The 26,111-nt window shown below is 46.0% G+C and overlaps 1 protein-coding gene across 1 annotated transcript in view; it reads right to left on the reverse strand.

The window, feature by feature from the left end:
• Positions 1 to 2,209: 2,209 nt before the first annotated feature.
• LOC133479877 (IgGFc-binding protein-like) overlaps positions 2,210 to 26,111 on the reverse strand; it is a 55,108-nt gene continuing 31,206 nt past the window's right edge. The window contains exons 25-36 of the mRNA XM_061777390.1: positions 25,730 to 25,912; positions 24,945 to 25,090; positions 24,128 to 24,474; positions 19,458 to 19,681; positions 17,581 to 17,722; positions 12,437 to 12,773; positions 12,237 to 12,353; positions 12,030 to 12,131; positions 5,815 to 6,010; positions 4,516 to 4,779; positions 2,927 to 3,069; positions 2,210 to 2,805 (exon numbers count right to left, since the gene is read on the reverse strand). Of these exons, the coding sequence (XP_061633374.1) occupies positions 2,578 to 2,805; positions 2,927 to 3,069; positions 4,516 to 4,779; positions 5,815 to 6,010; positions 12,030 to 12,131; positions 12,237 to 12,353; positions 12,437 to 12,773; positions 17,581 to 17,722; positions 19,458 to 19,681; positions 24,128 to 24,474; positions 24,945 to 25,090; positions 25,730 to 25,912 (2,429 nt within the window). The 3' untranslated portion in view covers positions 2,210 to 2,577. The remainder of the gene's footprint in view (positions 2,806 to 2,926; positions 3,070 to 4,515; positions 4,780 to 5,814; positions 6,011 to 12,029; positions 12,132 to 12,236; positions 12,354 to 12,436; positions 12,774 to 17,580; positions 17,723 to 19,457; positions 19,682 to 24,127; positions 24,475 to 24,944; positions 25,091 to 25,729; positions 25,913 to 26,111) is intronic.

Genomic DNA, 26,111 nt, shown 5'->3' on the forward strand with positions numbered 1-26,111 from the left:
ATTGGGGAGAGCATATTGGGAGCTAATTGAGATCCTGTAGATTCTGAGCTTTGCCACCAAGCCGTTAAGGTGGATGCGATTATTGGGTTCTTCAAGCATTTATGGCGTTTAAAACTTGTGGAAATAAATGGGACTTTTGGGAGTTTGATGTTGTTGCAGTCTGTTTGTTCCAATTCTATCCAAGAATCACACTCCTCACTGTGTTGCAACCATTTGATGAGGTATTGTAATTGGTTAGCTAAATAATAGTGTTTAAAGTTGGGAACATTTAGGCATCCTTCCTGTTTACTTTTCTGAAGAGTGGATAGACTGATTCTGTTTATCTTATTTTTTGAATAAAAATGTATTACAGCAGTTTGTAAGATTTGAAAGCATTTAAATGTGGTCTTAAATTGAATCATTGTAAATAAATAATTTATTTGAGGTAAGGTTTTCATTTTTATTGTAGCTATTCATCCCAGTAATGATATAGGCAAGTTATTCCAGCGTCTTAAATCAGCTGAGATTTTTTTCCAGAAGTGGTATGTAATTTAGATTGGTTAGCTCTGTGAGTTTTGACTAAATATTGATACCTAAATACTTAATGTTTCCTATAGGAATAGGGTAATCTCGGATTTGATCTGCAGGGGTCCACGAGTTTGCTGTTATTGGGAGTATTGTTGATTTTGTCCAGTTAATAGAGTTGTCTAATATTTTTGAAAATGTTTTAATGAGATTGAAGACTGCCTGAAGAGAATACTTGGGTTCCTGTAAGTAAAGAAGAATATCATCGGCATATAGATTGATTTTGTGTTGTCACTAGTGAACAGATACCTTTAATATTAGAATTCTGACGTATAGCGGCAGCAAGAGGCTCGATAAATATTGCAAATAGCATTGGTGAGAGTGGACATCCTTGTCTGGGTCCTGTTTGTAATGTAAAACTTTGTGAAGTGATCTTATTTGTGGTGACTGTCGCAGTCATTAATGACCTTGATGTCACGATATACACTTGGAAAATCCATGCAGAGTTTTTATTGCTCGAAAAACTGAACGTCACACGAATATGCAGTCATTAATTCAGCTTGGAGGTGACTTCTAAGCGCAAGTGGGCATAGCTCATACTCTACGAATGATCCCAGAGAGTCTGTTTAGAGAAATCAGACTGGGCTGTGAAGAATGTGAAAAGGCTCTTTGTAACTCTCCTGGCGGGTTCATGGCGAGCTTGCTTAACTAAAAAAATCCATTCAGGCCAGTTGAACTAATAAATCCATTGTCATCAATTATTCCGAACTGCCACGTCCGGTCACAATGTAGCCTTTGACACTGTAAGGTCTTTGTTACCGGGAAGTCCCCTGAGGCAGTGAGGAGGACCTTTATCTAGTTTTATGGGCCCACTTGAGTTAAAACAGATATCTGGTGTCCTGCGGAACTGATTTGCTGACTAAGGGTTCCGAAGTCATCAGTTGTTGGGGTGCCTCTGACAAATGCATTTTGTTGGGAATATTCGTTACAATATATTCATTCACCAATTTAGAACAGGTATGGAACCACACTCCTCACACAACGAAAACCAACATGAACACAAACGTACTTTGGCACCTGTGGCAAGGAAAGACTAGCAAAATAGAGGTTCGCGGTTTGAATCTTTTAGAGAACGATTTGGTGGAAGGATGTGAAAAAAATGCACACAACAATGGATAGATGAGTAGCAACATAAATTGTTCAATAGGACTATTGGTGGTACTCAGTGCTACCCATTTTTTTGTTTGTTTTATACAGGCTCCATGGTGGAATAGTGATTAGCATGTCTGCCTCACAGTCAGATCCATGTCTTTGTGGAGTCTCCCTGTGCATGAATTTTCTCTCAATTACTCATAGCCATAGGTGTGAATGTTAGGGTGATTTGTCAACCTGTGTAGAAAATGGGTGCAAGGAACCAGTGTAGAAAATGGGTGCAAGGAACCAAACTTTAAATGTTTTCTTGCTGGTGGATGGTGGAAAAAGAACATTATATTGTAAATATACTGTATGGTTAATGTTGCATATGAAACTACCTAATCTTAATGGAACTTTGTTAAAATGGTCAACTACAGTGGGGTAAAGCAAATATAGGGGGCTGTGTTAACTGTGTATCTAATTGGGTGGCTGATTTAGTCCTTTAATTGAACATTTTGATAACTTATGTACTTACAATTTACGTGTATATAGATCACAAGCACAACACAAATGCTGTAGAAATTCATTTAATAATGATGGGAGGAACAGGATGGGTCAACAAAATCAGACTAAATCAACTAGTCTTCAAGTGTATGGGTAGTTCAATTAAAGCACCTAGAAAAAAAACTGATTATTCACATATGATGGAAATAGAATTGATATAATTATTAGTTAATCACATCAAAGTTGAAGTTAACAAAATAATCCAAATTTCATTCATTATTTAACATAGCTAGAATTATTTATCCATGCAATCAAATAAGAATAATTGTGATTTTACAAATTTAGACAGTGTAACTATAATTACTTTGGAAACTATCGATTCAACCAGGAGCAACTAGCTTTAGGTCAATGAGATGATTTTTTGCATATAAACAATCATTTTTTCCCACGATTGCTGAGTGATAGCTGCCTTATGTTATAGCAGCCCAGTGATCCCTCTATAACTCCACATTTATGAGGTCTTCCGCAGGGCGTCCTCTTACAGGCCACCACTCCTCCATGGCACACACACAGCAGATGGCAGTCCTGGTAGAATGCCTCACCTGACTCGATATATTGACCTTTGAAGCGGCACCCGCACTCAGCCAGTTGCACGCAGCGATCCTTTTGGAAAAGTCAAAAGTACTGAATGAATATGTCCTATACTTTGCTGATGTAATAAAGTATATTCCATGCTAACAAGGGTGAACAGTCACCACCAATAATAATTACAAAGTCCCCTTACCTGGCTCAAAAAGTAACCAGGGTTACACATGCAACCCTCACTGGTTGGAGTTTTACACTCAACAGGGGTTGAGAGAGAGGTGCAGCTGAGTGGACAGCCAGGAGCTGTGATGCTGTACATACTGTTGGCTGGGCACTGCATCCCTGACACACACCATAAAGGCAAAGACAGACGTCACAATGAAAAAATTATGTTTCTTTAAAAAACAAGCAGTCAAAAAGACAAACTGCTAATAAAAACCTTCTATTTTTGTAGCTGGCGTATCTGCGGAGGAGCGCAAAATCTGGCGTATACTGGTTTTCTTGCAAGTGTTGCCAATTTGGCAGACTGGTCTACGACAAGTTGGGCATTATGGCACAGTGAGGGTATGTCCAAGGAGATGTGCCCAGCGGGGAGACAATGTGTCGGTAGAAAGGCTGTCTAAACTTACGACTGCTGAGACCACGTCTGGCTGGCCCAGGTGTGGGGGGGGGGGGGGCGGGAACATAAATTAAATGATCGGGGGTGGGGATAGATACATGAGGTTTACGGACATATTTAAGTCGACGGTGGGTATCGCCGGCTCATTCTGTATTTAATAAGGGTACCAGCTCGCATTGTCTGTTGCAACACATGCCAAGAGCAGTGACAATGCACGGATCGCTGCCATTACGTATGGTCCTCCTTCACACAGAGATGTCTCCATGTGAGACCATTTGCGCTCCATTTAAAGGGAATGAGACAAGCCTTTGAGATGAGACTGATTGGCGGTGAATGAAGTTGGCTGTGTTCACTCCTACAGCGACGCAGACCACCCTCTTTTAATTACGCCGGCTTGTGCGCGTCTGTGAAATTACTGAAACCACGTGTAGCCCACCTCTGCACAGATTTATGCCACGCCCCCGTACTGGATTTCCACTGGTCGTGACAATAAGATCCCATTGTGTTGAGAATTTTTAAGGTCAACAATAATTTCAGTTTTTTTTGGATTGCTAATTGTGATTATTTGCCAAAAGTAGTAAGCCATGACCAAAACAAAATGCAAGAATACATGTATCGGTAGTCAGACACTCTTTGCAGCTTTGCACTGTCCACTCTTCGCCATGTTGTCATTAAGATTCTGGAATACGACTGTGGGAAATTTTGTGGATTCATCTAAACTGCATTGTAAATTCAGACGTCACTGATGTTGGACATGAGGGTCTACTTCATTGTGTAGGCAACATTTATATGCAAACATTTTTAAAATGTTTTGATTATAGACAACAACAAACAAAAACTGCATATCAGGCATGCCAGGTGCCAGGATATTTCGTATGGTATGTCTGGATTTAGAATTTAATCTATGTAAGTAATCGTATAATTAATGATGACAGTGCATTAACTTCTGCTCCATTACTTCTGCTGAGATAGAGTAGCACAAATCTTGGAACAATGTGGTTAGCTGTATAGCAGTCACACAGGTTAAGACAACACGAAATGGCAGATAGATGGATGGATGGGTGGATGACAGACAGACAAAGTCTTTTTTTTTTTTACACAAGTACATGTACTTCTACTGAAGAGTAAGTACTATTGCCACTTTTGATGAAGACTGTTATTGCACTTACAGCAGAGTCGCCTGGTCCTCCACGACTTCACACAGCCTCCCTTTACCTGACACTCTTCCACATAGTCACTGATGATGTCACAGGCAGCTTCCTGTTTGCCATCGTTAAGCATCATGTCATAGATACAGTCTTCGTGGAACTGCTTGGAATCCACTCGGCTAACACAGTCAGCCAGGGGCCCATCCTCTGCCGTGATGATGTCACAGACTGACGTGTAGCTTGGTGGTTTTATGTCAGGGGGGAGGGACTGGGCACAGTCCTTACCTGAGAGCAGAAGTTCATCAGGGTCAATCTTATTTTATATACCAAATATTTCATTTTATATCAGCAACAGTCACCCTCATGTGACAATCTACTTTTTATTTTTGTGATTGTACTTTGGAGTTGTGTAGACCTGCAGTGCAGAAGTGGCTGGCCAATAGCGTGTGCTAGGGTGCCGCCACACAACTCACTAAGAAGAAACATAAAATAATAAAGTATAACTATTTTGAAATATATGCATATCTATTTGGAGATGAGCAGGATAAATACTATAACGAATGATAAGAAAAGTGTCAGTGCTGCTGCCTCAGTATCCTGAACCCCTCCCTGTGTGTGTGTTTGTAAGTTTGTCTACGTGCAGGAGTTGGAGCCGGGACCAGCTGCAATTCATCATCTTCATAATCATCATCAACGATCTATTTAAACAGGTCCCGAACGCCGCCTCGTCATTAGATCGTCTTGAGCAGTCATACTGTCCGTCGCATCAAGCTCACGAAGTCGTACGTCCTAAGTGCAAAGATCCTTATCAGTATCGCCTGCAAACTTGCCTGCCTGTGGGCTCCCTTGTCTGGTCGAGTCTCAGCCCCCAAAGTCCTTGCTACCACTACCTTGGTGTAAACCCCCCCCAACCCCTCCCCATCCCCCTTCCCGCCCCCCACCCCTCCCATTTGCCTGTTATGTAGAAAAAAACGCCCTATACGTTTACTCATTTTGCTCATCTCTGCTGTTGGGTCCTCTCCTGCGTCACAAATCCTTTGTTGTTGTCTTATTTGTGATCCATTTCCGGCCTGGGGCGCAAAAATCTTAAACCATAGACACGTGCGCAGTAGCTCCTCTTCATTTTGGGGCACATCTATCCTTTTAATTATTGTTAGTGTATTTCATTTCCGAGAGTGTAAACAAACAAACTGATATCATTCTTCAAAGCGACGCAGATGCTTATTAACAAATAACACGTTTCAGAGTTATATTAAAAATGTGTTTTAAAATAAAAATGTACAGCACAATAGAGAATACAAATATCAGCAGTAAGCTTACATTCTCGAGAGCAACTCGGCCTGTTGGCCACCCATTGGTTCACTCCGAACTCGTTGGCATTCGAAGCTGGCGTCCCATTTGGCAGCATCAAGTCATCAGCAGGATTATCATTAAAGTTTCCACAAAGACCACACATTGTACCATGATAACTAGTCGCCAACTGGACTCTGACTGCACTTACAAAGTCAAAAGAGACCTAAGGAAAAGATTTAGGAAGAAATATTTTAGCCATTTTATCTTCATACATCACCAAAACAAACACATCTGAATCAGAATCAGAATCATCTTTATTTGCCAAGTATGTCCAAAACACACAAGGAATTTGTCTCCGGTAGTTGGAGCCGCTCTAGTACAACAGACAGTCAATTTACAGAACACTTTGGAGACATAAAGACATTGACAAAAAACAATTGTGCAAAAAGATGCAGAGTCCTCTAGCACTTAGAGCAGTTCGAATGACTAATATTGCCATAGTCCGGTGCAATGACCATTGTGCAAAGGGCGCTGAGACTTCAAGGAATGTATGCGGTTTAAAGTGACGAGTAGTGCGATAATCTAGGACAATGGTTGTGCAAAGGTTACAGATACTCCTCAATCAGTGTGCAAATGGAGCAGATGCTACTCTGGCATGAGTGGCCAGTATATGCAAATAGTGCAGCATGGCGAGACAACTACAGTGAGTGCACGAGTAATACATAATTGCAAGTCAAAAAATTGCCAGCTTGTTGTAATGGAATTATAGGTTAGCTGTTTAAGAAGTTGATTGCAAGAGGGAAGAAGCTGTTGGAATGTCTGCTAGTTCTAGTTTGCATTGATCGGTAGCGCCTACCTGAGGGAAGGAGCTGGAAGAGCTGGTGACCGGGGTGCGGAGGGTCCGAGAGGATTTTGTACGCCCTTGTCTTAGTTCTGGCAGCGTGCAAGTCCTCAAGGGTGGGTAGGGGGGGTACAGACAATCCTTTCAGCAGTTTTGATTGTCCGTTGCAGTCGGAGTTTGTCCTTTTTTGTAGCAGCACCAAACCAGACTGTGATGGAAGAACACAGGACTGATTCGATGACCGCTGTGTAGAACTGCCTCAGTAGCTCCGGTGGCAGGCCGTGCTTTCTCAGAAGCCGCAGGAAGTACATCCTCTGCTGGGCCTTTTTGAGGACGGAGTTGATGTTGGTCGCCCACTTCAGGTCCTGAGAGATTGTAATTCCCAGGAACTTGAAGGTCTCGACGGTTGACACAAGGCAGCTGGACAACGTGAGGGGCAGCTGTGGCGAAGGATGCCTCCTGAAGTCCACGATCATTTCTACAGTCTTGAGCGTGTTCAGCTCCAGGTTGTGTCGGCCGCACCACAGCTCCAGCCGCTCCGCTTCCTGTCGATATGCAGACTCGTCACCGTCCTTGATGAGGCCGATGACAGTGGTGTCATCTGCAAACTTCAGGAGTTTGACAGTCGGGTTCGCTGAGGTGCAGTCGTTCGTGTAGAGAGAGAAGAGCAGCGGAGAGATGACACAACCTTGGGGCGCCCCAGTGCTGATGCTGCGTGTGGATGAGGTGGCCTCCCCCAGCCTGACCTGCTGTGTCCTGCCCGTCAGAAAGCTGTAAATCCACTGGCAGATGGTGTTGAACGCTGAGCTGAAGTCCACGAACAGGATCCTCGCGTAGGTCCCTGCACTGTCGAGGTGTTCTAGGATGAAGTGCAGTCCCATGTTGACTGCATCATCCGCAGAACTGTTCGCTTGGTAGGCAAACTGCAGGGGGTCCGGCAGGGGACCTGTGACACTCTTGAGGTGGTCCAGCACGAGACGTTCAAAGGACTTCATGACCACAGATGTCAAAGCGACAGGCCTGTAGTCATTCAGACCTGAGATTGCAGGTTTCTTAGGGACTGGAATGATGGTGGAGCGTTTGAAACAGGATGGAACTTCGCACATTTCCAGAGATCTATTTAAGATCTGAGTGAAGACTGGAGCGAGCTGGTCTGCGCAGACTTTGAGGCAGGATGGGGACACATGGTCCGGGCCTGCCGCTTTGTTAATCTTTTGTTGTTTGAAGATGCGTCTCACATCCTGTTCATGGATGGTTAACGCAGAGGTCAGAGGTGTGATTGTGGTCGCGGGTGCGGCCGGGTGGGTGTGTGGTGTGAAACTGTCCTTTTCAAATCTGCAGTAGAAGGTATTCAAGTCGTTGGCTAGTGTGCTATTGTTCTCAGCTTGGGGGGATCGTCGTTTGTAATTAATTAGTCAGCGATTGGAATGCATGCCAGACTGATTTAGAGTCGTTTGCGCTAAACTTATTTTCCAACTTTGCTGCATAGATCCTCTTTGCAATGTTAATTTCTTTAGTCAGCTGGTTTCTAGCTCGATTATACAGGGCCCTGTCCCCGCTTTGATATGTGTCCTCCTTAGCTTGGCAAAGTTTAGCAGTGAACCACGGCTTGTTGTTGTTGAATGTGCGAAATGATTTTGTTGGTACACAAACCTCTTCACAGAAACTGATATAGGATGTGACAGTGTCCGTATATTCATCCAGGCTGCCAGCTGAATTTTCAAAGACACTCCAGTCTGTGCAGTCTAAACAGCTTTGAAGTTCCATCTTGGCTTCATTGGTCCACTTTTTCACTGTTTTCACTGTAGGCTTCGCGCATTTAAGTTCTTGCCTGTACGTCGGTATTAAGAGAATTAAGCGGTGATCAGACGAGCCCAGGGCTGCACGAGGAATAGCACGGTATGCGTTTTTTACCGTAGTGTAGCAGTGGTCTAAAGTATTCTTTTCCCTGGTAGGACAGTCGATGTGCTGCTTGTATTTAGGGAGTTCGTGGTTGAGTTTAGCTTTGTTAAAGTCCCCGAGAATAATGAGGGGTGAGTCCAGGTGTTTTTTTTCAATTTCGTTGACTTGTTCGTCGAGCGTTAGCAGTGCGGCGTTCGTGTTAGCTTGAGGTGGTATGTAGACTCCAGCCAGTATGTACGATGCGAACTCATGTGGCGAGTAGAATGGTTTACAGTTTAAAAATAGCGACTCCAAATGCGGGCTGCAGTGTGTGCTGAGCTCCGTGACGTCCGTACACCATTTTTCGTTGATATAGAGGCATATCCCGCCGCCCTTTGTTTTCCCCGATGATTCCATGTCGCGGTCTGCTCGATGAATGTGAAAGCCGGGAAGCTTGACTGCGCCATCGGGTACAGCGTCGCAAAGCCAGGTCTCCGTGAAGCACATGGCCGCGGAACGTCCGTAGTCTTTACTGGTCTTTAACAGAAGATGAAGCTCGTCCATTTTGTTGGGTAGGGAGCGTACATTCGCGAGGTGGATCGACGGGAACGCCAATCTGTGTCCTCTCTTGTGGAGTTTCACCTGAATGCCGGCCCGTTTCCCTCTGTGGTGCCGCTTCCGTCTCCATGCGCCGAAAACCACGGACGCCGCTCCGGTGAGTAACTCGGGGAAAAAACTGAGCGGATTTGCGAACGTTGGTGACAGAAAGTCCGGAGTAGCCTCCTTGATGGTTAGCAGGTCTCGCCTTGTGTAAGTGAATCGTGTAAGGTCTCGAAAGACGGACGAAAAACACAAAAACAAAAACAATACTAGAGAGCGCGTTACCGAGGCGACCACACTGGTAGGCGCCATCTTGGTTTCATGTAGACTATGTTGGTTTTAAGAAAGAATGTGGCGCAAAGAACTGTTCTTCAAACTGGAAAACGTTGTTTTTCTATTAACTACACTGAGTACCCCTTGCTTGACCCGTCACCTCACCGTGGTGGAGTGTTTTATCTGTTGCGATGATCCTCAGAGCTAAGTTGCTTTATGCCCCTGGTAGGGCCACCTAGGGCTGACAGGTCCTAGGTGATCGGCCAGACAAAGCACAGCTCAGAACCTCGTATGATGCAAAATCAAAATGGACCATGTTTTCTTCCCCCCCCACCCGGGTTGCAGGTCACCCGGGGCCCCCTCTGGAACCACCAGTGGGAGTGGCCCAGGGGGTCAAGGGCAGTGTGAACTGGATGGTAGCCCAAGTGGGGGCCTTGGCGATTCAAAGCATTGTTACAGAAGCTGGCTGGTAGAACGTCACCTCTCTGGCAGGGAAGGAGCCTGTGTGTAAGGTCAAGAGGCCCTGACAAGAAAATTGAGATCGACAGGTGGATTGGTGCAGCGTCTGTAGTGATGTGGACTCTGCAGCGGTCTGTCATAGTGACGAGGGAGCTGAGTCGAAAGGTGAAGTTATATATTTACTGGTCGATATAAATTCTCATCCTAACCTATGGTAAGGTGCTGTGGGTAATGACCAAAATAACAAGATATAGGGTGAGAAAATCAGTCATCCGGAAGGGGGTCTGAGTAGAGCCGCTGCTCCTCTGAATCAGGAGGAACCACACTCTGTCCAGGAGGCACCTGGTTCAGATGCCTCCTGGAGACATCTCAGGTGAGGTGTTGCGGGCACATTCCGCTGGGAGGAGGCCCTGTGGAAGGCCCCAGATCACACTGGAGAGACTCTGTTTGTAGTCTGGCCTGAGAACACCTCAGGATCCCTTTGGAAGAGCTGGATGAAGTGGCTAGGGAGAGGGAAGTTTGGGCTTTCCTGCTAAGGCTGCTGCCCCCATGACGTGACCCTGGATAAGTGAGGAAGATGGAGGGATGGATGGATGGATGGATGGATGGATGGACTTAGTTATGTTGTAAGTTTCAAAGTACTGGTACTTTGTATTGTGTGCACATTTAATATGAAAAAAACTAAAACTTCCTGCACTTAGATGACAAAATGCTCAATTCACTGATAATGATTTTGAAATCCAACATACAGTAATTCTGAGACTTACAGTACTCAACGTGTTGAACTGTATTCTTTGTCGTCATCATCATCACTTTTTTCTAGCGCACAGTGATACCATGTAACGATACCAAGACATGGATGGCACAAATGGCAATGAAATAACTTTAAACACTCCTTCCATAAACTCTACGTTCAATGGGATTTAGAACTGTTAAGACTGCACATTTTGATTCACTGTCCTGTTGGAGTACCCAGTGTTGGGAAAGTTTATTTTCTACGCGAGCTACTTCAAAGATCAGTTCACCTTTCCAAATATGAATTAGTTCAGTTCATGGTTCATGATTAAAAAATTTAATCTAACTGTAATGACAGGAATGATGGTGAAAGGACATTGATAACTTTGCATTCCAAGCAGCTCAGGCTGACTATATAAACTAAATATTTTATCTTATCTAGTCTTATATTAAAAAACAATGAATTCCATATTATGACAGTGTCATGGTTCAGTATTTTAACTAAAGAAATACAAAATAATATTTTTCTAGTTATCAATTTTTACAATTATGTAATAATATAATAGTCTTATTTTACAAGGGTTTAGCCCTTTTACAATGTTCAATATTAATCAGAGGTAATAGTTTTTATTACTGTGACTACTTTGCTGCAGTGTAGAACTGCACTGCATGTCTGTAGTAATAATATTTTTCTAGTTATCAATTTTTACAATTATGTACCAAAAGAACACATTTTTCCCTATTTACAGAGTGCCCCTGAACGCGCCTCGCGCACGTACAGTGAACATAAATGGAGGCCTTGCCGAATACAGCGTTTATCCCCCAACATATGAAGGCTCGTATATACTGTAGTGTGTTCAAACAAAGCCTGAAATGAACTTTCGTTAAAAAAACGTTCGCAGACGCCAGAATGAACACGTCAATAGCGTTCATCGGGCAGACACGAACTAAGTTCAGCTCACGTTCGCCCAAAATATGAACTCGTTCATGAACTTTCGTTCATTGGACTCGTTCAGGTAGACCACTGAGAGTATCCATGACCGCCAACTGACACCAAGCTTTCTGACACTGCTCCTCAATGAATTGATAGTAGAGATTTAATTGTGCTCTGCACAGATTCAAGACACCCTGTGCCTGTTTCACCAATGCAGCCACATAACATAACTGGGACCCCTCCTGTTTCCCAGTAAGTACAATATTATTTTCCTTTTATGATACATTTTTCATCTGTAAACATGTAGCTGATGTGACTGACCCAAAAACTCCATTTTGTCTAATCTGTCCAAAAGAAATTCTCCCAGAAGCTTTTTTTTTAAAAAAAAAAAAAAAAAAAAAAGAAGTTTGCCAGCAATTTTCCACACATGTAGTATGCCCTTGATATGATGAATTTTGATCATAAGTCAAATGTGTTGGTACCACAACAACTGTAAATTTTTTTGAAGATTTTTCATACCTTTAAAAAGGTAGTTTCAAGTACAGCCAGTCTGTACCTGCGATAAACCTGAACCAGTGATTGATTGGACGAGAAGGGCAGAGAGTTTTTCACCTTGTCCACCTGCAGCAAAAAAATACACGCACACACATAATTTAAACTGTGTCTGTTTGTGTGTGTGTGTGGTGTGTGTGTGTGTGTGTGTGTGCGTGTGTCTATGTTTCTTACCAGTACTTTATGTGGGTTGTCCACTGAGAATGTGTATGTATTTCCAAAGACTTTTACAGTCACCACCTTGGCATAAGAAACTCTTCTGTTTCCACGATTGTTGTTTTCCAGGTTTACCTGAGTGGAGAGGAAATAAAAACAGAAGAGGTGACACCAATCATTTTCCATCTGCAACAACCAAACCACATTCATTAATGTACCTCAAAGTGTTGAAGACCTTCAGGGTTTTTACACACAGTGGCCAGTCGGTAGACACAATTGCCCTGGAAGTCAAACTTTAATCCATCAAAGGTGTAGAAGTGAGGATCTCCACGTGCAGAGCAAGTCTTGAAGCTGATTGGATAACAGTCCTGGACGCCGTCCACAACTTGGCACTGTTCCCCGGTTCGACACCCCTTTGGTTTACATTGTATCGTTTGTGTCGCAGCATCACACAGACATTGTTCTTTACACTGAGAGTCAGCCCAGAACACCTCACCCGGCAGGTAATAATATCCGTCATGGTTACAGCCACAGCCCTTCTCCTTTTCAACACATCTGAAAAACATCAGAATGGATATCAGAGGACATGTCACAGTGGCTTTCATTCCCATATACAGCACGATGTTTCAAGTTTACGAATGGCACACTTTGAACTACTTTGAACAGGACTACGGCATGTTCCAATTTACATCGCACCTGCAGGAATCCTGTATCTAAGCTACATGGCCAATTTTGCTACTATACCTGAATAATGGACAATTTGATGAGGGCCTATATGGACATCATCAACAGCATTCTTCAGAAAGCAGCATGTACGACAATACTGCTGAAGAGGATTGACGAGCTTGCGGAGTGGGTGAGGATGAAGATCAGACCGGTTAAATCTTGCGGCCTGTTACTCAGAATGTGGGTCAGAAGCAACCATCAGCAGATCTTTGTCACAGGCGGTGAAGAAATACCACTGCTGTCAAGTCAACCTGTCCATAGCCTAGGCCGAACCTCCACAGCAGACCTCTCTGACAGGCAGAAGGAGCAAAGGCCAGGCCAGGATCAGTCAGAGCCAGCTCCCCGGGAACTACAAAGTATGGCGCGACCAGTTCATGCTGCACCCAAGGGTGATGTGGCCTCTTAAGATGAGCAAAGTCTCCTCCTCAGTTGCACACAAGATAGATAGGCTGGCAAACTCGTTATCACAAAGTGGCTAGGACTGCCAAGATGCCTGTTCCAGCCTTTTTGGCACACACCGGAACTGCCACGGTGATCAGCTGGCAGGGGACACAAGCAGGGAAAGGCTCAGACGGTGTTCGAGCTGAGGGAATCCTTTGACCAACTAGTGAGAGCAGCTGACTCCCAGATTCGAACAGGGAGTAAGTAAAACAGTCCAAAAGAGGCCGACAGGAAAATCAGCAGGGTGAAACACTGCCAAGTTATTATGCATACCCAGGGAGGGGAGGGGCCATAGGGGTCGGGTGCAGTGTGAGCTGGGCGGTGGCCGAAGGCAGAGACCATGGCGATCCGATCCCTGGCTACAGAAACTGGCTCTAGGGATGTGGAATGTCACCTCTCTGGCAGGGAAGGAGCCCAAGCTGGTGTGTGACGTTGAGAAGTTCCGACGAGATATAGTCGGGCTCGCCTCCACACACAGCTTGGGCTCTGGTACCAGTCCACTTGAGAGGGGTTGGACTCTTTTGCACTCTGGAGTTGCCCATGGTGAGAGGTACCGAGCAGGTGTGGGTATAGTTATTGCCCCCCGGCTCTGCGTCTGTATGTTGGTGTTCACCCTGGTGGATTAGAGGGGAGCCTCCCTCCGCCTTCGGGTGGGGGGAGAGGTCCTGACTGTTGTTCATGTCTATGCACCAAACAGCAGTTCAGAGATCCCACCGTTTTTGGAGTCCTTGGAGGGGGTGCTGGAGAGGGCTCCCGCTGGGGACTCCATTGTTCTGCTGGGGGACTTCAATGCTCACGTGGGCAATGAGACATGGAATGGCGTGATTGGGAGGAACGGCCCCCCCCGATCAGAACCCGAGTGGTGTTCTGTTATTGGACTTGGACGCATGTCTTGGACACTTGAGTTAAGAGAGGGGCGGAGCTGTCAACTGATCACCACCTGTTGGTGAGTTGAGTCCGATGGTGGGGGAAGATGCCGGTCCGACCAGGCAGGCCCAAACATATTGTGAGAGTCTGCTGGGAACGTCTGGGAGAATCCCCTGTCAGAAGGCGTTTCAACTCCCACCTCCAGAACAACTTCACCCACGTCTTGGGGGAGGTGGGGGACATTGAGTCCGAGTGGACCATGTTCGGCGCCTCTATTGCCGAGGCGGCCGACTGGAGCTGTGGCCGTAAGGTAGTCGGTGCCTGTCGTGGTGGCAATCCCCGGACCCGTTGGTGGACAACAGCGGTGAGGGATGCCGTCAAGCTGAATGAGTCCTATCGGGGCTTTTTGGCCTGTGGGACTCCTGAGGCAGCTGATGGGTACCGGCTGGCCAAGCGGAATGCAGCTTTGGTGATCGCTGAGGCAAAAACTCAGGCGTGGGAGGAGTTCGGTGAGACCATGGAGAATGACTTCCGGATGGCTTCAAGGAAATTCTGGTTCACCATCCGGCGTCTCAGGAGGGGGAAGCAGTCCACCATAAACACTGTGTATAGTGGGGATGGGGTGCTATTGACCTCAACTTGCGACGTTGTGAGTCGGTGGAGAGACTACTTCGAAGACCTCCTCAATTCCACCGACACGCCTTCCCATGAGGTGGGCTCTCCAATCTCTGGGGTTGAGGTCACGTTAAAAAGCTCCTCGGTGGCAAGGCCCCGGGGGTGGATGAGATTCGCACGGAGTTCCTAAAGGCTCTGGGTGTTGTAGGGCTGTCCTGGTTGACATGGCTCTGCAACATCACGTGGACATTGGGGACAGTGCCTCTGGATTGGCAGACTGGGGTGGTGGTCCCCCTTTTTAAGAAGGGGGACCGGAGGTTGCGTTCCAACTACAGGGGGATCACACTCCTCAGCCTCCATGGTAAGGTCTATTCAGGGGTGCTGGAGAGGAGGGTCCGTCGGGAAGTCAAATCTAAGATTCAGGAGGAGCAGTATGGTTTTCCTCCTGGCCGTGGAACAGTCCACCAGCTCTTCACCCTCGGTAGGGTCCTCGAGGGTGCATGGGAGTTCTCCCAACCAGTCTACATGTGTTTTGTGGACTTGGAGAAGGCGTTCGACCGTGTCCCTCGGGTGGTCCTGTGGGGGGTGCGTCTGGAGTATGGTGTACTGACCCCCCTGATACTGGCTGTTCGGTCCCTGTACGACCGGTGTCAGAGTTTGGTCCGCATTGCCGGCAGTAAGTCGGACTCCCTTCCGGTGAGGGTTGGACTCCGCCAAAGCTGCCCTTTGTCACCGATTCTGTTCATAACTTTTATGGACAGAATTTCTAGGCGCAGCCGAGGCATAGAGGGGGTTCGGTTTGGTGGCCTCAGTATTGCATCTTTCCTTTTTGCAGATGATGTGGTTCTGTTGGCTTCATCAAGCTGTGATCTCCAACTCTCACTGGAGCGGTTCGCAGCCGAGTGTGAAGCGGCTGGGATGAGAATCAGCACTTCTAAATCTGAGACAATGGTCCTCAGTCGGAAAAGGGTGGAGTGCCCTCTCCAGGTCGGAGAGATCTGAGATCATTCCCCAAGTGGAGGAGTTAAAATATCTTGGGGTCTTGTTCACGAGTGAGGGAAGAAGGGAACGAGAGATCGACAGGCGGATCGGTGCAGCGTCTGCAGTGACGCGGACTTTGTATCGGTCCGTTGTGGTAAGAAGGAGCTAAGCCGAAAGGTCGATCTACGTTCCTACCCTAACCTATGGTCATATCCTGTGGGTCATGACCGAAAAAACAAGATCCCGGATACAAGTGGCCGAAATGAGTTTTATCCGCAGAGTGTCTCGGCTTTCCCTTAGAGATAGGGTGAGAAGACTCCTCTCAAATGACAGTGAGTGAGTGATCCAACAGGATCAACCTGGGAAGACAGCTCCAATTCTCCAGGGAGAGAAAAATCGATCCGGCCAGATGTGATCATGTGGTCAGAGCCACGCGAGACCCTCAAGTTGGTGGACCTCTCTGTCCCTTGGGAAGAGGAGGTGGAGCCTGCTAACTAGCAGAAGCGTTCAAAGTATTCAGACCTGGCAGAAGAGTGCGGGGAGTCTGGCTGGAAAGCCATCACTTGCACCATCAAAGTGGGATGCACGGGTTTTGTTGGGTCCTCAACCATTCGCCTGCTCCACGGCATAGAATGATCAGGAGCAGGGTGTCGGAAAGGCATCAAATAACTAGCGGAGGAGGGAGGGAGGGGCAGCTTCTGGCTGTGGCTAATAAGGAAGCACAGGAGTTGTGGGCCAAAAAACACCTGGGACATTAGCAGCGAGTGCCAGGGAGAGATCTCAGCAATCGCTCTACCATCAGATGTAAAGGGGTTAAAGAAGTGAAACATCTATGACAAGTAGTCCCCAGTTGATGACCCCTTTATGCCCAGAGAGGTGTTCAGAGGAATACACTTGCGCCAAGGCAACGCCATCAGAGGTGCGTCAAACATTAATGACCAGTAGGTAGACCATCAACTTGTATCTTTGTGAGAAATCACTCAAGTCAGCAAGATTCTTGCTTTCACATAAATATACCGTATCTGAACGTTTGAAAATTGGTGAAAAATTGGTGTTTGATATATGGCTGGCCATCATCAAATATGTAATTTATGGAATACAGTGTACCAGGGTCATTTTTTTCTCCACTTTTATACCCAGTTTAAAACGCAATAAACAAAAACCAATTGCGAAACCAGTTGCGCTTGTGTCCAACAATAGCCAAGCTTCAGGTTGCTTCCTAATTACATATTATTCCGGCTCACATCACAATCACAGAGTCTGAGGTTCAACCGAACTCGGTGCTGACCACACACTTAAGGCTTTGTGATGGTAAATATTGAACAGGTTCAATATTTACGATTTTCAACCCCATTGGTTTCTGATTAGATCCATGAGGAAAACGTATTCTTAATACACCCCACACCACAGAATAATCAGCCAGGATAATCTTTTAGAGACATTTAAGAATCGTGTCTTTGCTGACTTTGATCGGACGGAGAGGGAAATGATCAAATCTGATCTGATTATTGTATATTGCCTAAACTGGGTTGGGCCTTAAGCTCCAGAAACACTGTGTTGTTAATGACTATAAGGATTTGGAACCCTACTTGAGTCCTCTGATCAAGCAGTGGAAACTTGATTTTGATAATTTTGTTCCTATGAAGAACAGCCAATAAAATTAGGGCAGATATTGTAAATTAGGTCACAGGTAGCACATGTCAATGGGAAAAAATGGGACGTTTGCATTCACCCATTTCGGCTGACAACATATCCGTGGTCACAGAAACAGCCTTCAACACAGGCCTTGTGGCACACTTCTGGCTGAGCACCACAGCTGGCTGGGCAGGCTGGGCCACACACCTCATAATGACTGTTGGCTGGACATTCAAGAGCTGAGGGCAGAGGCAGAAAATATTTTGTAAAAAAACACAGTTTCACTGTTTTACTGTAAATATCCATCCATCTATCTTCTACCGCTTATCTGAGGTCGGGTCGCGGTGGCAGTAGCTTTAGTAGGGACGCCCAGACTTCCCTTTCCCCAGCCACTTCATCCATCTCTTCTGGGGGGATCCCGAGGCATTCCCAGGCCAGCCGAGAGACGTAGTCTCTCCAGCGTGTCCTGGGTCATCCCCGGGGTCTCCTCCCAGTGGGACGTTCCCGGAACACCTCACCGGGGAGGCGTCCGGGAGGCATCCGAATCAGATGCCCCAGCCACCTCATCTGGCTTCTCTCGATGTAAAGGAGCAACGGCTCTACTCTGAGATCCTCCCGGATAACCGAGATTCTCACCCTATCTCTAAAGGAGAGCCTGGACGACCCACAGCTCGTGACCATAGGTGAGGGTAGGAACGTAGATCGACCGGTAAATCGAGAGCTTCGTCTTTCGGCTTAGCTCCTTCTTTACCACAACGGATTGATACAAAGTCCGCATCACTGCAGACGCTGCACCGATCCGCCTGTCGATCTCCCGTTCCATTCTTCCCTCACTCGTGAACAAGACCCCAAGATACTTGAACTCCTCCACTTGGGACAGGATCTCATCCCCGACCTGGAGAGGGCACGCCACCCTTTTCCGACTGAGGACCATGGTCTCAGATTTGGAGGTGCTGATTCTCATCCCAGCCGCTTCACACTTGGCTGCAAACTACTCCAATGAGAGTTGGAGGTCACGGCTTGATGAAGCCAACAGAACCACATCATCTGCAAAAAGCAGATATGCAATACTGAGGCCACCAAACCGGATGCCCTCTACGCCTCGGCTACGCCTCGAAATTCTGTCCATAAAAGTTATGAACAGAATCGGTGACAAAGGGCAGCCTTGGCGGAGTCCAACCCTCACCGGAAACGAGTCCGACTTACTGCCGGATATGCGGACCAAACTCTGACTCCGGTCGTACAGGGACCGAACAGCCCATATCAGGGGGTTCGGTACCCCATACGCCTGAAGCACCCCCCACAGGACCACCCGAGGGACACGGTCGAACGCCTTTTCCAAGTCCACAAAACACATGTAGACTGGTTGGGCGAACTCCCATGCACCCTCAAGAGCTGGTCCACTGTTCCATGGCCAGGACGAAAACCACACTGCTCCTCCTGAATCTGGGATTCAACTTCCCGATGGACCCTCCTCTCCAGCACCCCTGAATAGACCTTACCAGGGAGGCTGAGCAGTGTGATCCCCCTGTAGTTGGAACACACCGTCCGGTCCCCCTTCTTAAAAAGGGGGACCACCACCCCAGTCTGCCAATCCAGAGGCACTGTCCCCGATGTCCACGCGATGTTGCAGAGGCGTGTCAACCAGGACAGCCCTACAACATCCAGAGCCTTGAGGAACTCCGGGCGAATCTCCTCCACCCCCGGGGCCCTGCCACCGAGGAGCTGCAAACATTGTTAACTTAAATAATATAATAGTCTTCTTTTGCAAGGGGTTAGCCCTTTTACAATGTTCAATATTAATCAGATGTAATAGTTTTTATTACTGTGACTCCTTTGCTGCAGTGTAGAACTGCACTGCATGTCTGTAGTAATTTCTGTGATTGTGCTATGTAGATATTCTGAATTATATTTCATTAGCGTGTAGCATAAAGCACAAAACATGCTGTTTTATCTTCAATGTAAAAAACTTACTGCAGTTGGCCTGTGGTCTCCATGGTAACACAGTTGCTCCTGCTTCCTGGCACTCAGCAAGGTAATTGCTCAAGGACTCACACAGTACTTCATGTCGTCCTGCATTGACACAGACATCGTACAAGCACTCTGACACAGCCTCCCCGACTGGCACACGACCGTGGCAACGAGAGAAAGGCCCCTTTTTATTGCTCAGTATCCCACAGAATTCAGGACCAGTGTATCTGAAATAGGAATCAAGGGACAAAAAAAACTTAGTGCAGTGAAAAAAAAAATTTTTTTTTAAAAAGATTAAAAAATGTACAAATTAATGCAACGACAGTATAACTGCTTTGAGGAAAAATATGTCAATACTACTTAAAAAACGTGTTGACAACCATAACCATTATGAGCATTAGTTTTTTTTTTTTTTTTACAGGCAAACATAGTTCCTTAATAATCATAAAAATAACAACAACAATAATAATAATAATTAGTATTATTATTCATCCATCCATCCATTTTCTGAGCCGCTTCTCCTCACTCGGGTCGCGGGCGTGCTGGAGCCTATCCCAGCTGTCATCGGGCAGGAGGCGGGGTACACCCTGAACTGGTTGCCAGCCAATCGCAGGGCACATATATACAAACAACCATCCGCACTCACATTCATACCTACGGGCAATTTAGAGTCTCCAATTAATGCATGTTTTTGGGATGTGGGAGGAAACCGGAGTGCCCGGAGAAAACCCACGCAGGCACGGGGAGAACATGCAAACTCCACACAGGCGGGGCCGGGGATTGAACCCGGGTCCTCAGAACTGTGAGGCTGACGCTCTAACCAGTCGGCCACCGTGCCGCCAGTATTATTATTATGATAATCCATCCATTTTCCGTACCGCTTATCCTCACTAGGGTCGCGGGTGTGCTGGAGCCTATCCCGGCTGACTCAGGGTGAGAGGCGCGGGGTACACCCTGAACTGGTCGGCAGCCAATCGCAGGGCAAATATAAACAAACAACCATTTGCCCTCACAGTCACACCTAAGTCGGATTCGTTTCCGGTGAGGGTTTGACTCCGCCAAGGCTGCCCTTTGTCACCGATTCTGTTCATAACTTTTATGGAGAGAATTTCTAGGCACAGCCGAGGCATGGAAGGGTCCGGTTCGGTGGCCTTAATATTGCATCTCTGCTTTTTGCAGATGATGTGGTTCTGTTGACCTCATCAAGCCAAGATCTCCAACTCTCACTGGAGCGGTTTGCAGTCGAGTGTGAAGCGGTTGGGATGAAAATCAGCACCTCCAAATCTGAGACCATGGTCCTCAGTCGGAAAAGGGTGAAGAGTCCTCTCCAGGTCTGGGATGAGATCCTGTCCCGAGTGGAGGAGTTCAAGTATCTTGGGGTCTCGTTCATGAGTGAGGGAAGAATGGAGCAGGAGATCGACAGGCGGATTGGTGCAGCGTCTGCAGTGATGCATATGTTGTATCGGTCCATTGTGGTGAAGAAGGAGCTAAGTCAAAAGGCGAGGCTCTCAATTTACCAGTCGATCTACGTTCCTACTCTCACCTATCTTCACAAGCTGTGGGTCATGACCGAAAGAACAAGATCCCGGGTACAAGTGGCCGACATGAGTTATCTCCGCAGTGTCTTTCCCTTAGAGAAAGGGTGAGAAGCTCGGTCATTTGGGAGGGGCTCAAGAGTAGAGCCACTGCTCCTCCACATTGAGAGGAGCCAGATGAGTTGGCTCGGGCATCTGATTAGGATGCCTTCTGGACGCCTCCCTGTTGCGGTGACCCCAGGGACGACCCAGGACACACTGGAAACACTATGTTTCCCGGCTGGCCTGGGAACGCCTCGGGATCCCCCCAGAAGAGCTAGATGAGGTGGCTGGGGAGAGGGAAGTCTGAGTTTCCCTTTTAGAGCTACTGCCCCCGCGTCCCGACCTCGGATAAGCGGAAGAAAATGGACGGATGTTTTTTCTAGTACTTATGTAAAAGTAACCAGTGAGTCTACAGTATCTCACTAAAGTGAATATACTACTCTAATTTTTGTAACTATTTAATATGATTTTAACATGGGAGAACACGGATGAAATGAGACTTTGCTACAATGGAAAGTTGTCAGTATACAGCTTATTCAACAGAATAAATTTACGGTCCACTCAAAATATCTCACAGCCATTCATATCTAAACCACAGGCAACAAACCGGAGTACACACTTTACGGGAAATGTCCAAATTAGACATTTTCCTTCCCTGGTGTCATGTGACTCAATGTGTGAATGGGGAGAAGGTTAAATTTGGTGGTGTCATCCCAGAAAGAAGACTCTTCTGAAGAGAATGCACAAGAAAGCCCGCAAGCAGTTTGCTGAAGACAAGCAGACAGTGCTTTGATGAGACAAAATTAAACTTCCTTGGTTAAGAGGGTGCGTTATTTTGGTTAAAGTGTGTGAGGTGGGGCGGCATGGTGGACGACTGGCTAGAGCGTCAGCCTCACAGTTCTGAGGACCGGGGTTCAATCCCCGGCCCCGCCTGTGTGGAGTTTGCATGTTCTCCCCATGCCTGCATGGGTTTTCTCCGGGCACTCCGGTTTCCTCCCACATCCCAAAAACATGCATGAATTGGAGACTCTAAATTGCCCGTAGGTTTGACTGTGAGTGCGAATGGTTGTTTGTTTGTATGTGCCCTGCGATTGACTGGCAACCAGTTCAGGGTGTACCCCGCCTCCTGCCCGATGATAGCTGGGATAGGCTTCAGCACACCCGCGACCCTAGTGAGGAGAAGCGGCTCAGAAAATGGATGGATGGATGGATGTGTGAGGTGGCAACCAAGTGAGGAATACAAAGACAAATGTTCCTACAGTCAACCATGTCTTGGGCTTCCTGAGTGCTGCTGGCACTAAATTGTCCTCAGCACCAAACCATTGGTGGAGGTTTCAAAGACCAGGTAGATTGTCATAGGTGGATCTAATCTGGTTTATGGTTCTATAAAGGAACCATAAATAGCAACAAACTGTTACACACTGAAGCAGAGTATGATCCCCTTCCTTCGTAAACCAGGGCGCAGAGCAATATTCCAACAAAATAATAACCCCAAACACACCAAGATACCCATACCTGCTAAAGAAGCACATGTGATATACTGGTACAGCATGCCCTTATTGAGCATCTTCAAACAGAAAATAGAGGAGCACAAGGTCTCTTTGTCTTCTTCTTTAGCTTTTGGCTTGTCCCGTTAGGGGACACCACAGCGTGTCATCCTTTTCCATATAAGCCTATCTCCTGCATCCTCCTCTTTAACTGCCGTCGTGTCTTCCCTCACTACATCTATCATCTACCTTCTCTTTGGTCTTCCTCTAGCTCTCTTGCTTGGCAGCTCCATCCTGATCACCCTTCGACCAATATACTCACAATCTCTCCTCTGGGTGTGTTCAAACCATCAAAGCCTGCTCTCTCTAACTTTGTCTCCAAAACATCTAACCTTGGCTGTCCATCTGATGGGGTTATTTATAATCCTATCCAACCTGGTCACTCCTAGAGAGAACCTCAACATCTTCATTTCTGCTACCTCCACCTCTCATTCCTGTCATCTCTTCAGTGCTAATCTGTCATCATGTCCATTACAATCTCTCTCTGGGATGCTCAGAAAAACTTTGTCTCACTCATTCCAGAATTTCTCTTTCACCTCTAGGTCACATCCTACCAGTGGGGCATAGCCAGTAATTACTTCATACATAACAACCTCAATTTCAGGTTTGAGCCTCATCACTCGATCTCACACTCTTTTCACCTCCAAGCCATTCTTAGCTAACCCTTCCTTTAAAACAACCCCTACTCTATTTCTCTTTCCATCGACACCAGGGTAAAATAATTTGAACGCTGCTCCTAAGGTTCTAACCTTACTGCCTTTCCTGCACACACAATATATCAACCAACTCCTGAGCACAAGGTCTCTAACATGCACCAATATGGTGATGTCGTCATGGAGGAGTGGAAGAGGATTCTATTGGCAACCTGTGAAGCTTTGGTGAACTCCATGCCCAAGAAGGTTAGGACACTGCTGAAAAATAATGTTGGTCACAAATAATGTTGAGACTTTGGGCACATTTTGGATATTCTCTCTTAGGGGCGTCACTTTTGTTCCCAGTGGCTGACATTAATGACTGTATGTTGAGGGGACAGTAAATGTACATTGTTATACCTACTGTACACTGATGACTTTACGTTGTAGCAAAGTCCCAGTCTTAAGTGTTGTCTGATGAAAACATATAATTCAATATTTCCAAAAATGTGAGGGGTGTAGTCACTTTGTAAGCTACTGTGTCTTACTTTTTCTTTCCATTTTGTCTTCTGAAAACTATCAACAATGTCGACTGTTCCATCAATGTTTTCACAGGAACAGGCTAATACTGGAAAAAGTGTGTGTGGCAGATTCTTAACTCAGGATAGGTGTCCAAGATACCAACAGAACGTGCGAACTGAAGTGCCTTTTTTGTCCTCAACTAGCTAAGGTAGATGGTTGGCTACACTGAGCAGCTCCCCACACAAGGTTAGTTCTTGCGTCGTCATTACTTTTGCCAAGCTCTTATTCACAGAACACACTGTAGATGCAAATCTACAGTACATGTAGTCAATTGCCTAGACATACTCCAAAGCTATCCTCAACTCACTAATCGGGTGTGATTTGCTGAATGTTACCTTATGCGGTCCTCTTCAGAGCATTGAGGACACACTCCATCGCAGTAATGGTAACAGAATGGGTCACCATCAGGAATGCTCCATGTTCCCGCCCAGTCTGTCACATTGACTGCTGTGCGGCCTCCAGGAATTGTCATCTCATCGTTCTTGTTGCCATTGTAGTTGCCACATAGCCCAACTACATTACCATAATAGCTGCTGCTGAGGGAAACCATGACCAGTGTAGACCAATCAAACGTGACAGTAATTCCAATATCACTCTGGAGGAAGCCTCTTACTCCCGACTCTGTTATAGAAATACTGCCTCCTTCTAGGTAGACTGGGACACCAGTCTTAATACCATCCACCTAAAGAGGGAAAATTGAGATGTATAAAATATGATAGGTACCTTAGCCTGTACGTGAGGGTAGCTGATTTTACAGAAAGATTGAAAATTGGGCTGTGCTGGGTAGGGTGCTGATAGGGAGCAGGTTCCTTGCAATCACTGATGCTGTGTATAAGGAATGACATGTAGACTACCCCAAAATTACATAGCCAGCAAGTGAGGGTACAGTCAGACAGAGCAGGAAGGGAAGACAGAAATGTGAATCACAGCACAGCTGAAGCACAACATGCCAACGTCGGTAATTAAATCCTGGACCATTTTAAAATCTAAAAAAAGCGAGTCGCTTGTTGTAGGTCCTAAAAAGTGAACACCTTGTTACCCAAAGGATTCTGAGCAGTTCTTCTTTTTGAAAAACTAAGAACTCTGTAGCACTGAAAAGAAACAATATACTGTACAGTGATTTTCACTATATTTTACTTCCAGCAGACCTACCAATACAAAGCCTCTTTCATCTCTTGGAATGGAGATTGAGTGGCCCAACAGCTCCACAGTAGCCGAACGCACAAAGGAGCCGTCAGAGTTCCCACGGAGCTCATTTTTGGTTGTCACAGTTACCTCTGGCAGGGAGGGATCAACACCTGGTGAGGTTGAAATAAGTTCAATATTAACACGTGTGAGCTCAGAGATCATCCCAAATTGCTTGATGGGTTCGGTTAGGGCTGTGAGTGGGCCAGTAAGGTTTTTTCCTACGAAAGTCATCTATCCGTGCCTTTATGAACATTGCTTTGCATACTGTGGCACACACCAGTTAGTGGTGTCCAAAATGTGTTGAAAAAAGAACGATTCAAATTCAAGGGGATGGCGGGGGCAGAAAAGTGGACTAGTAATTAGTACATGTGCCTCACAATTCTTTGGTTCTGGAATTTCAAATTTCAGCTCAGGCCCTCCCATATTTTTTAAGTTTGCATCTTTTCTTATATGGCTTTTCTTGTGTTTGTTAGGTTAATTAAAGACTCTAAGTTGCCCTATGATTGGCTGCCGACCATTCCAGAGGTGTACCCCAACTCTCATTCTAACTCACCCATGAAATGGATGGATGGGGACCTTAGGGGTCTACACAAATGTCTGATTGACACCTTTGTTGATTAGAATCTGTGATTCAGTAATTTTGTCTGGAATGTTCAACTTCAGTAAAGTATACAGAACATACTGAAAATGAAACAACTGTTTATTATAGGAAGTTAAAACAAATACTACCATTTGATTTAATTACAAACCTGTGGTATTGACAAGAACATAAGTGCAGGTTCCTTGGAAAGAATAACTCCAGCCATCAAATGTGGTGTAGTGTGGGTCACCAAAAGCCCAGCATAGAACACTGGTATCAGGCACGCACACTCCTTGCCCTTCTGATATTTCACAGTGCTCTTTTGTTCTGCACACAACCTCAGCACAGGGGTCTGGAAATAATTAAATGCATAATCAACAGTGAAGGTCTACAGAGTATGGTTTAGTAATTATTCAGTGACACGTTATATGTAACATTTCAATTTCTGAGGGGAGAAAACTGATTTACAGCTCTGATGGAGAGTGTTAAGCCCACAGCAGGGGCTCTCGCAGAGTTGCAAATATTTGTTTCAAGTAAAATCAATTTGAGAA

This window comes from Phyllopteryx taeniolatus, chromosome 6 (assembly GCF_024500385.1).
Source record: "Phyllopteryx taeniolatus isolate TA_2022b chromosome 6, UOR_Ptae_1.2, whole genome shotgun sequence".
In the NCBI taxonomy this organism is placed as follows: domain Eukaryota; kingdom Metazoa; phylum Chordata; class Actinopteri; order Syngnathiformes; family Syngnathidae; genus Phyllopteryx; species Phyllopteryx taeniolatus.